Below are 12,295 nucleotides of genomic sequence, written 5' to 3'. Positions count from 1 at the left end.
AGCGGCTGCAATTTTATCAGCAGGCGTCTGCCTTCCTCGGCACCTTGGATCCTCATGAGTGCCTGGTCCTGGGTGGGGACTTCAACAACACCCTTGAGGAGGGGGACTGAGCAGTGCCCGGCCGCAGCGGATGTCCTCCGGGAGATAGTCGAACACCACTCCCTAGTGGACGTCTGGCGCGACCACCACCCGGGTGACATTTCCACGTTCACCTTTGTCCGGGTGGAGGCTCACCTTTGTCGTGCCACTCCCGGTTGGACCGCATTTATTTATCATGTTTCCACCTTTCATGAGCCCACTCCTCCAGTATCCGGCTGGCCCCATTTTCTGACCATCATTTAGCCACTGTGAAGGCCTCCCTCTGTGCGGAGAGGCCGGGGCCGGCCTATTGGCATTTCAACAACAGCTTGTTAGAGGATATGGGCTTCGTGACGTCCTTCCGGGAGTTCTGGCTGGCCTGGCGAGGGCAGCGGCGTGCCTTTCCCTCGGCGCGGCGGTGGTGGGACCTGGGGAAGGTGCGCGCCCGGCTCTTCTGCCGTGACTACACCCGGGACGCCAGCTGACGGAGGGATGCGGCGATATAGCAGTTGGAACAGGAGGTTTTAGAGCTGGAGAGGCATCTGGCCACCAGCTCCAAGGATCTGCCCCTCTGCGCAGTGGGCCGGGAGAAGCGGGAGGAGCTCCGGGCCCTCGAGGATCATCGGGCCCAGGATGCCTTTGTTCGATCCTGCATCCGCCTCCTTCTGGAGTTGGATCGCGGCTCCCGCTTCTTCTACACCCTGTAGAAAAGGAGGGGGGCCAGGAAACACGTCACCTGCCTTCTGGCAGAAGATGGCACCCCCCTCACGGATCCGGTGGAGATGTGTGGGAGGGCAAGAGCCTTTTACGCAAGCCTTTTCTCCCCGGATCCGACCAATCCTAACTCTTGCAGAGTGCTCTGGGAGGAGCTTCCTATGGTCAGTGTGGGCGGCCGAGACCGGCTTGAGCTGCCTCTCACTCTGGCAGAGTTCTCGGAAGCCCCCCCATCGCATGCCCACCAATAAATCTCCGGGCATGGACGGAATGACCGTGGAGCTCTACCGTGTGTTCTGGGACATCCTCGGCCCAGACCTAGTCACCGTCTGGGCCGAGTCTTTGCAGAGTGGGGTCCTCCCTCTTTCGTGCAGGCAAGCTGTGCTTGCCTTATTGACGAAGAAGGGGGACCTCCACGATTTACGAAATTGGCGTCCCGTCTCGCTCCTCAGCATGGACTACAAAATTGTGGCAAAAGCAATCTCGCTGCGGCTAAGGTCCGTGCTGGCGGATGTGGTCCACCCAGACCAGACCTACACAGTCGCGGGCCGCGGCATCTTTGATAACCTATATCTAGTCGGGGACCTTTTGGAACTCGGGTGTAGGGATGGTCTGTCGTTCGCCCTCCTGTCCTTGGATTAGGAGAAGGTGTTCAACAGGGTGGATCACGGGTATCTCCTGAGCAGTCTGCAAGCGTTTGGCTTCGGACCCCAGTTCGTGGGTTTTCTCCGGGCGGTGTATGCCTCTGCAGAGTGTCTGGTCAGGCTCAACTGGACCCTGACTGAACCGGTCAGCTTCGGGCGAGGAGTACGGCAGGGGTGCCCCCTCTTGGGCCAGCTGTATGCTCTGGCAATTGAGCCCTTCCTCTGTCTCCTCCAAAGGAGGTTGACAGGGTTGGTGCTGCGGGAGCCGGAGCTGCGGCTGGTCCTGTCGGCGTACGCTGATGACATGCTCCTTGTGGTCCAGGACCCGGGAGACTTGGTGCGGGTGGAGGCTTGCCAGGCCATCTGTTCGGCAGCCTCCTCCACCCGGGTCAAGAGCTCTGGCCTGGTGGTCGGGAACGGCTGGCAGGCGAGCTCCCTCCCACCCACGCTTCAGGCCATCCGGTGGAGCGCGGGTCCGCTGCTCTATCTCGGCGTTTACCTTTCTGCCACACATCCCTCTCCGCCGGAGAACTGGCACAATTTAGAGGGCGGGGTGATAGAGTGGCTCCGGAAATGGACAGGACTACTCCAGTGCCTCTCCCTTTGAGGGAGAGCGCTGGTGCTTGCTAGTCCTGTCCATGCTCTGGTACCGGCTCAACACCCTGGTCCCGGCCCCGGGTTTCCTAGCCACCCTCCGGACATGGATTCTGGTGTTCTTTTGATCAGGACTGCACTGGGTCCCTGCAGGGGTTCTTCATCTACCCCTGGAGGAGGGAGAGCAGGGCCTGAAATGTCTGCACACTCAGGTCCATGTCTTCCGCCTCCAGGCCCTGCAGAGGCTCCTTTATGGTGCAGGTAGTCCGGCTTGGAGCATACTGGCGCATGCCTTCCTGTGCCGTTTCTGAGGGCTCCGATATGACCGGCAGCTCCTTTATCTCCATCCGAGAGGTCTTCCGCGAGACCTCTCCTGGCTGCCGGTCTTCTACCAGGACCTCCTCCGGACCTGGAAACTGTTTTCAACGACCAGGTCCATGGCGGCCACCGAGGGGGCAGATCTCCTCGCGGAGCCCCTGCTACACAACCCCCAGCTTCGTGTGCAGGTGGCGGAGTCCCCCTCAGTGCGCCAGAGGTTGATCTTGGCAGAAGTCACAGGAGTCAGAGACCTCCTGGACTATGTCCAGGGAGACTGGCTGGATCCCCTGACGCTTGCTCAGTGCATGGGGCTCTCTAGACCTTGTACTCCCCGGCGCGTACTTCAGGAGGTGAAAGCCGCTATGCCACCCGCTGCTCGAGTTTACCTCGACAGGGTCCTACATGAGGGCGCGCCCCGCCCACCCTCTACCACAGGCCAGCTGGACCTTTTAATTGGGCCCCTACCCCGTGGACCCAACCGACACCCTCACCCCTTCACTGTGAGCCGGCTGCACGAGCTGCAGCCGGTCTGTTTCCAAACTGCGCCAAGGAAACATCTATACACGCTCGTGCTCCACACCCTACACTCCCTCACCCTGGTGTCCCGCCCTGATACAAAATGGCGGGACCTCCTGCCAACTTTGGAGGGTGTGGAGCCCCGGTGGGCCAGCCTATATTCCACCTTGGTCCCGAGGCCCGCTGGGGATATCAGTTGGCGGCTCCTTCACAGAGCCATGAGCACGGGCGTGTTCTTGGTGCAGTTCACCTCTGTCCCAGACACCTGCCCCTTTTGCGGCATGAGGGAAACCCTGGCACACATATCTGGAGTGTGCCAGGCTGCAGCCCCTATTCCGGCTCCTCACAAATATTTTATTACGTTTTTGGTTGCACTTCTCCCCTCACCTTCCTATTTATGCACTCCCTATCCGTGGCCCCACAAAGTCACGGGATCTCTTGGTCAGCCTCCTCCTGGCCCTAGCTAAAATGGCCATCTATAAAACCAGAGTGAGGAGGTTGACCGATGGAGTCTCCTGTGTCTGTGGGGCCTATTTCCGATCCTTGGTCCGTTCACGTATCTGGGCAGAGTTCCTCTGGGTGGCGTCCACTGACTCCCTTGACGCCTTCGAGGAGCAGTGGGTGCTGTCCGGGGTTCTCTGCTCGGTGTCCCCGTCCGGTTCCCTTAGTTTGACCTTTGACCACACTCCTGTCCCTGTTATTTCACATTAGTTGTCCCCCGGATTTATTTGGTGTCCAGGTCCTGTGGATCCCCCTCTTAGGCTGTGGGGGGATCCTTTAGCAGTGGACGGGCTTTGCCCCCCCACTTCCTGGATCCCAATAGGGTCACTCTCCTGTCGCCATCTGGCCCGACCCTGTCACAATACTCACTCACTCACTCTCATCTTCCAAACAGTTCTCCAGTTTGCCCCAAATCTTCCAGGAAACAACCAACCAACCCCTCCTCTGCCCTGGCATAAGAACATACCCATGAAATTTCAGGTGGGTTGGTTGAGGTTTACTTTTGGCCAAGTCAGAAGTTAGTGAAACTCAGGCCTATAACATAAGGATTTTCTCTTTATTCTTAACTGTGGATAAGACTAGCATCTCGATAAACTGCTTGACAGATAGCAGGAGCCATAGCATAAAAGCATTGCAATACTTAATTTGACAAGCCAAGTCAAGTTGGCACAGGGCTTAATGCATCTATGAAATAATGTCCTATTGTTTTAATTATAATTTTGACTTGATTAGTGAATTAGTTCTGTTGTGTCAACAGTTTTTTTTTTTCCCCCCCATGAAGTTTCAAAATTGACCAAACAGCTAATGGTTTTGGAAGCTAAGAAACAGAGCCAGGAAGAGGAGATATCAGAGAATCAGAAGCAGCTGAAGTCTTTATGCTCCACATGTGAAGAACTGAAAGCCAATCTTAATGACAGAGTAACAGCAAAGGAGCATGTTGCTTTGGTAAATGCATTAAGAAGGTATGGGTCTACATATTGTATACAGACAAGTGGTGTGAAAGGCCCCGATCCTGCAAAGTACCCATACAGATCCCTTTGCCGCACCAGGACCCAATCCCCAGTGTTCTTTTCCATCACGATCCAGATGTTGTTAAGGTAGCTGGCAGAGTACAAAGAAGGTGGAGCAATACTATTTTAGAAAACTGTTAACTTAATTTTTTAGACTGATAAAAACATGGAGGAAATTTTGGTTCCATTGAAATCAATGGGCATTTTGCCATTCAGTTCATAGAGCCAGGATTTCACCCACAGTTTATATGCTGTTTTATCTAGGTATAAATAAAAACAAAAACAAAAAATGCACCTTAGACAAACAAAAAAAATTTCCGCCAAGGGGAAACATTTAAGAATGATATTTTTAGAGAACAAATGTCATTACCTGTAACACTATAGACAATTAAAACTGAATTTAAAAATCCTAATTTATTTTTCACTATTCCCATTGCTTGATTACATTTTAAAAATTCACTTAGGTTCTCATGCCATAGCACAAAGGTGCAAAGTTTGCATTGTAAAATGCTGGAGTCTTTTTGTTATAAGAAAACTGCTTTATTGGAAATAAGATAATTCATATTAACATTTGTATTAACCTTAGAAGCTGTTTTCCTATTTCTGAATTGTTTTCAATTTTTTGTTCCCTTCTTTGGTAGCAAATGTATAAAATATACTCAGATCCTAAACTGAAAACACTATTGTTCTCCATTCTCCACAATTTCAAGTATGAGAGATTAGGACAAACTACTAGGCAATGCCAAGCATTACAGTACAACAGATTGGGAAAAACAAATCTGATATGTCAATTAAATGTCCATCCTCGTTTATAAAATCTTGAAAATCTAGCAAGATACCACATAAAGAATAAACAAAAGTTGACAATAAACATGTCATGCCCAACAGTCTATAATATTTCAGGAGCTAACCCTTACTCCAGGGGAAAGATACAGATAAACTGAAAAAGTCCTAGGAGTACATCACTTTGATAAAGCCAGTCTGTTCAAACAACGTCTGAATCAAACAAGCCTCTGGTGAAAAGTAAAAGGCTTTTACTTTTTTCCTCTGGTGCAGAAACATTACTTCTCTTTCCATTCACTAAGATTTAGTTTTTTATAATAAAAATGAAATATATCAGAACTTTAAACTACACGACAGTGAAGGGATTTAAAGTGAATTATAGTTAACGAACATCAGTGTGTTTTAAATTTGTGTCTCAGTTTCTTATAAAAATGCATGCTAAGCTATTTTAATGAACCAAGAACTGTTTTACTACCTCCTGCCTCCACCATGAAAATATGTTCTTTGCTTAATGGCTTGTGATATTTTATTGCGTGATTTGAGTTTTAAAGAACGTATTTAAGAGAGAATGTTTACTTTCAACCTCGGGTTGTCTAGAACTTAATTTATTACGTTTTATGACATTCAGCTGAGTTATTTTCGCTCAAGACTAGGTGTGAGGGAAATGTATTAATCTCTTGTCATAGCACGTTTTTACCTTTGCGAGTAATCCATTGACACGCTTTCTGCACTGCTGGTCATGCAGTTTTAGTGGCGGTTATTTGAGTTACCAGTAAAACCAAATACCAAGAAAAGGATACATTTTGACTATATAGCATACATAGAAATCCAATTTAGAGCAGGGTTGCCAGTACACCTATTTTCATTGAATAATTGTATTGGCATTATGCTTTGTTGGCCATATGTACTTATAGCATAGTTTTTAACATCTGTATCTTTGACACCTAAGTAAAACGTAAGCTAAAACAATAATATACTGTCAAATATGTAACTTGTCCATTTTCTCAGTGAAGTAGATCTTTGATACCCATTTTATATTGTCTTTTTCTGCAGTCAGTTGCAACAGGAACAGGAAAAGCAAAGTGCTGAGCTGGAAGATCTAATGGAAAGACTAGCATCATTGCAAGCACAGAAAAAGAGCCTACTCTTAGAGAAAAATGACCTAGTTGCTGACAACAAGATCCTGGAAGAAGAGCTGAAAATGGCACAAAAGACAAATAGGTTTATCTATTTCCTTTTCTGCTTCAGTTGGATATCTCCTTCCACGACACTAATATTTTAAAAGAAAGTAATATCTCACTGAAAAAATATTCTTGGCCCACAACCCCTACAGCCCACTCCAGACACATGAAGTCTTATTGCTGCCAATTAAGTATATTCTCTAAAATTTGTGTGCCTTTCCAGTGAAATATGATTTAACTTCTGTATTACCTATAGAGGCCTGACGTTTAATATGTTAGCCAAATAATTGTAATATATAATTTTCACGCACAATTATCATGACTGCACCTGGAAAATGCATGTGAAAAGTATAATTAGCCAATTATCTGATTCAGGTAAGCAATCACAGTAATTGTAGGCATATTGTGAAGCTAGAAATTAAGCCCAATATTCAAACATTGCACAAGAAAAAAGGAATATTGTCATAGAATTTAAGTACCTACTGCAGTGTAGCATGTATTATGCAGAACTATGAAAAAAATAACAAAAGTATATGTGTGTCGTCAACTTATAGTAGACCACTGTGGCTGACTGTATGTAATGGACTGGACAGAATGTCAGAGAACGTAGGAAAATAAAATCTCCAAGATGTGAACAAATGAATTTAGGAAAAATATGCAAGACAAAGTATGGTTCGGATTTGCTGGGTCATATGCCGTGATGCTTTTTGCAAGCACAACAGAACATGCAAAAGTATAATCTGAATATTATTATTTTGAAATGTTGATTTTTTTTTTTGAACCATCAGCTAAAAAAAAAGTGCTGTAATTATTAGAACGCTAGAATACCCTTGTATTGCATGGTGTGCAGCATGAATTTCTAGCTATCATGGATCACAAGACATTTCTTGGAATGATTATTTGTTATGATCACCTGCTCCATCAAATCAGGAAAGAATACAAGATGGTCACAGGCCATGATGCTTGCGGTATCCCTGGATTCCTGAGCAAGTTCATATCTGAAAAAATATTTGATTATTTTTTAGGTCTTTGATAAAAGTAGATAAATTGTCAGATTGCATATGATGAGTTAATGAATAATAAAGCCTGGTAAATTATTCAGTGTTATGAAAGAGTTTATTGTTCCATGCTCAACAAACTTCTTTTGTATGATACCCATGAGATAAAGCTATTTCAGTGAACAAGAATTTTTTAAAATATTTATAATACCTGGAGCATCTTTTTATATCCATGTATTATGTAAGAAAGTTTTCACAGTATTTGCTAGTCATTCAGATAGTTCAGTAGTACTCATTGCTTGAAACAAAACAGCCAAAAATTAGAGGATAAAGAGGTTTGGTCTTCCTGTAAACTGACAAAGAGGATGTAAGATGTTTTTCTAATGTACTAAGGTTAGATTATTGACCTTTTATATTTAAAATCATCGTTTCAGAATCTTTCCTTACATGTGATTTGACTCGTAAGACAGTACAGTTTAAAAGCTAATATATGCCCAAAAACAATGTTTTTAAATTGCTATACAGTAATTTAGTGCTTAAAAATAAGATTTTCCTGTTTTTATCTTTATATTTTGTAGGAGATCACAGAAGAAAATAGGTCTTCTGAAACAGCAGTTGGGAGAAGCAATGGAAAAGGAAGTGGCAGCTCATCAGTATTTAGCAAATCTTATTAGCTTGGCAGAGAATATAAGTCAGGAACGTGACCATCTTATACATTTGGTAAGTTCTTGAGGGGTATTTCATATTTCCTTATTTTATTATGAAAAAAGAAAGCAACTAACAATGAGGATTTATATTTCAAAATGTAATGGTTTAGATCAATGGTCACCAACCTGTCAATCGCGATTGACTGGTCGATCCTAGAGACTCTCCCAATTGATCGTGATCTCCAGTGGTGTAGCGGGGCTGCCGCTAAGGCAGGCTCCCTGCCTGCCCTGGCCCCAGGCTACGCTGCTCCTGGAAGTGGTCACCATGCCCCCAGGGGGGAGGGGTGTCCATGCTCTGCTCCTGCCTGCAAGCACCTCCCCCCGCAGCTCCCATTGGCCGGGAACGGAGAACTGTGGCCAATGGGAGCTGAGGGGGCGGAGAGAGGCAGCGCATGGTGCCACGTGCCTCTCCCCCCACCCTGGGGGCAGGGGTACATTGACCCTTTCTGGGAGCGGCGTGGGGCGGGGCAGGTAGGGAGCCTGCCTTAGTCTTGCTGTGCCATCGACCAGGAGCTGCCCAAGGTAAGTGCCGCCTGGCGGGAGGCCACACCCCAGCCCCAAGCCCCCTCCCGGAGCCAGCACCCCATACCCCCTCCTGCACTCAAAGCCCCTGTCCCAGCCCTGAGCCCGCTCTTAGAGCCAGCATCCCGAACCCCTTCCCAGAGCCAGCATTCTGTACCCCCTCCTGCAGCCCAACTCTCTGCCCCAGCCCAGAGCCCCATCCAGCATCCAAGGTCCCTCCCAGAGCTTTTACCCCTCACTCCCTGTTGCACCCCAACCCCCTGCCCCAGCTCGGAGCCCCCTCCCACACTGCAAACTCCTCGGCTCCAGCCCAGAGTCCACACCCCCTCCCAAACCCCAACCCGGTGAAAGTGAGTGAGGGTGGGGGGCGAGCGAGTGATGGAGGGAGAGGGGAATGGAGTGAGCAGGGCAGGACCTTGGGGAAGGGGCGGGGTAGATCCTGGGTTGCCCTTATATTCAAAAGGTGATCTTGGGCTTAAAAAGGTTGGAGACCACTGATTTAGATATGTAAACAGATTTGAGCACCTGGATAGATAGCAAAAAAAGAGATTTTATAGATCAATGTTTAAAAGCAACTGTAATAAACCCAGGGACCATGATTAGAAATAATATAACAGATCTAATTAGTGCGAGAGTGGGATACTGTAATAGTATACAGTTAGAGAGAGTTGAATTAGTCCAGTCAAGGACCTGATGTGCCCAGTTATGTAAACTGTGCACTTGGAGATGAACCCACAAAATGTGCATGCAACTGTACACCTGCAGCATATTTGCTTGTGAAAATAGACAGTTATGCATTTCACTATCTATTTGCTTTTAAAGTAGCACAAATTTGTGCTCATTTGTATGTGCTCAGTTTAGAAAAATCAAAAATTCATCCAAACCTCCTCTCTTCCCTCTTAATTGGATTTAACGTGTTTTAACTTTGAGGCAGTGTTAAAGAAACTATATTTTTCAAAGAACCATCTGTGAAATTAATAAAAACTAATATGGAACTGTAGATGACCTGTGTCCAGGTGGCCTGTATAGTCCAGCTATGGGCAAGACCCTGAAAACACTGAAAACTTGATGAGCATTAGGACTCTAATGGTCATGGAGAACCCTTGATGATTTTGATTCCGAAAGTAAAGAACATAACATCAGCCGAATAAAGAGAACTAAAATGACAGTCATCCGAGCCGATTTAGTCAGTACAACTACTTTTCTATCCAAACCTAATTCCTTATTACATAGATTTCCTAATTCCTGGAAGAGATGATCAGAGATTAAAAATAGCTGGCTCAAATTTAACCCAGGAAAAACAGGTGGTTAGTAGAAAGGGAAAAACACTATGGAACTTGTCAGTATTCTTACTTCACTGATGACTGAAGGCAGCACACCACAGATTATCTGGTGACAATTCTCAGTGTCATGCTGGACTTGTTTCTACTCCTGGATATGGAGATTGCCACAATGATAGGGAAATTAACCTTTAGCCAGAGTTCTTAGAGACTGACTCCGCCCATTCACATTCACAGGTTGTGCTGGCAGTGCAGCTCACACTGTTGGTGCATCCCATGAGGGAGTATGTGCAATTCCAACAAGAACACTCCCTTTCATTTTCAGTTTGGCCATGAAACTCTGCCCCTTCTGTTCAGAAATGGCCTAGCCACCTCTGAGCTAGATTACTGCTGCAATAAAACTGACACAACCTCTGACATTGCAACACACTAGTTATGATTTGCAGCAGTGCACCTGATATGCAACAAAGACTACTGTGAATACATCATTCCTTTTGTTTCTTTTACTCCATTTACTTTACAACAGAATTAAGTTCTGATTGTACTCTAAAATGTTCTTTATGAATTGGGACCAAGATATTCTTTGAGTACTTGCTCATGTCCATTCTATGGTAGGTGTTTGCATGCCACATGCACTGTTTCTGGAGATTTTTCCCTTAGTGGTATCCTTTGGGCCAGCTCTAGTGCCCTCTGGAACTGTGCGCGTATGTGCTGGTGTAAGGGGTGCCATTGGCCCAGTATCCTCTCCGTTCCTTCTTACTGCCCATGACAGTTGCTGGAATGATCCTTTTTGCTGTGACAAGGCTTCTTTAGCAGTGGTTGGACTCTTCTCTGTTCATAGTTAGTGTATATAGTTCTTATTGTTAATGTATATAGTAGTGTGACTAGTTAACCCGTCATCAAGGGACTCTTTGCCCCAGGGTTCTCAGGCCTTCTTGTGGCAAACATGTGCCAGTGAGTGACCCACAAGTCAGCTGCTTAAAGTGTCTGGGGGAAACCCAAGTAAAGGACAAGTGCCAGATCTGCAGGGACTTCAGACCTTGCACACAAAAAGAAGAAAAAAAGAAGACTGGGACATTCAGCTGAAGGCTTTCCTCATGGAGGCTGACAGCTCTCTGACCTGTCTCAGAGCAGAGCTGCTCTGAATTGGTGCCAAGCACTTTGACATCTGTGCGAAGCATTTCCTTGGTGCCATGTTCTTTCTGGCACCATTCTCCATTTCTGGTGCCAAGGAAGAAGCACAAGCAGCGGCGCACCTAGAGAGGGTGCTTGCTGATGCAGAAGAGGGACAAGCGGGGAGAGGCCAGTGTGCCATTCTTCCTCCCCTGAGCCAGAGATGGCACCGTCAACTCCGCCTAGAGCATTGAGTCCAGTGTGAGACCCTCTGCTGAACCTGGAAGCTGCTGTGGTGCCAGCAGTCCGACGGTCCCCTTGGCCCTGGAGGCTTTCAAGGTAGTGAAGAACCTCTTCTCTCTTCCAATCCCATTGACTCCAAGGGGGCACTCGCCAGCCCAGGCGACTGGAAGCGTAGGGCTCCTTCCCAGGCACTTCTGGCTCCCTCTAGGGTAAGCCTACCATGATCCTGGCAACACGGTCATGGACTCTTTGGCAGCTCACAGAATCCTGGCACTATGCGGAGGCAGAACTGGGTACGGATCCAGGATGGTCCCTGAGAGAAGACTCTGAAGAAGAGTCCTAAGGAAAATCTTTCGCTCCACCCAGGGCACATCACCAGTACCCAGCCTATGTGCCACTGGACTTTGGTGCTGGTAGGCCTCCAGCTGATGCAGTGGCCATACTGCAACCCTGGGGATTTCCCGCAGTGCTGGGCCCCTCCTTCCACTGCTTTTATTCGTAGAGCTCTGGAAATCTGCAGATATCAGCTTTATATCCGTGGATGATTTTTGCGGATCGGATGCAGATACAAATTTTGTATCTGTGCATGGCTCTATATGGAAGCTTTGGAGAAGCAGACTATCGCTCCTTCCTACTCGGCACTGGATACTGACTCTGGATCCCAGTGCCAGCATCCAGGAGATGACTCCAGTGGTTGTGAAGTGGAAGAGGAGGAAGGAACCCCACCTCTGGTGTAAGCCTCCTTCTCCCCTGACAAGGCTATCGCAGGCCCAGTAGCGTGCTTCTGCAGGATGACTTCAGGGCTCAGCAGGACCTTCTCAAATGGGTCATGGCAAACCTGGGTCTAGAGAATGAAGAGCTCAAAGAGTCAGCAAACAGCTTGATTGACATCCTGGATGTCAGCACCCTCCAACATGGCCTTGCCCATCAATGAGGCGATGATGGGAGCAGTCAAAGCCCTGTGGAAAACTCCTTCTCTGCCCTCCACCTCGAAGAGGGCAGAGAAAAAGTACTATGTACTGGCGAACGAGTTCGAATACCTGGTGGTCACTGTAGCGAATGAGTGGGAAATGCAGAGCCAGTGGAGTGCTAC

The 12,295-nt window shown here is 47.3% G+C and overlaps 1 protein-coding gene across 3 annotated transcripts in view; it reads left to right on the top strand.

Moving 5' to 3' along the window:
• Window positions 1–12,295, top strand: part of CEP89 (centrosomal protein 89) — a 131,710-nt gene that overhangs the window by 52,736 nt on the left and 66,679 nt on the right. For all 3 annotated transcript variants that reach the window (XM_048870771.2, XM_048870770.2, XM_048870772.2), the window contains 3 exons: window positions 4,147–4,327; window positions 6,212–6,379; window positions 7,916–8,057. In XM_048870771.2, the coding sequence (XP_048726728.2) occupies window positions 4,147–4,327; window positions 6,212–6,379; window positions 7,916–8,057 (491 nt within the window). The remainder of the gene's footprint in view (window positions 1–4,146; window positions 4,328–6,211; window positions 6,380–7,915; window positions 8,058–12,295) is intronic.

The sequence above is a fragment of the Caretta caretta genome, chromosome 12, assembly GCF_965140235.1.
Source record: "Caretta caretta isolate rCarCar2 chromosome 12, rCarCar1.hap1, whole genome shotgun sequence".
In the NCBI taxonomy this organism is placed as follows: domain Eukaryota; kingdom Metazoa; phylum Chordata; order Testudines; family Cheloniidae; genus Caretta; species Caretta caretta.
The sequence above is the reverse complement of the archived record's forward strand: the minus strand, read 5'-3'. Positions and strand labels throughout refer to the sequence as shown.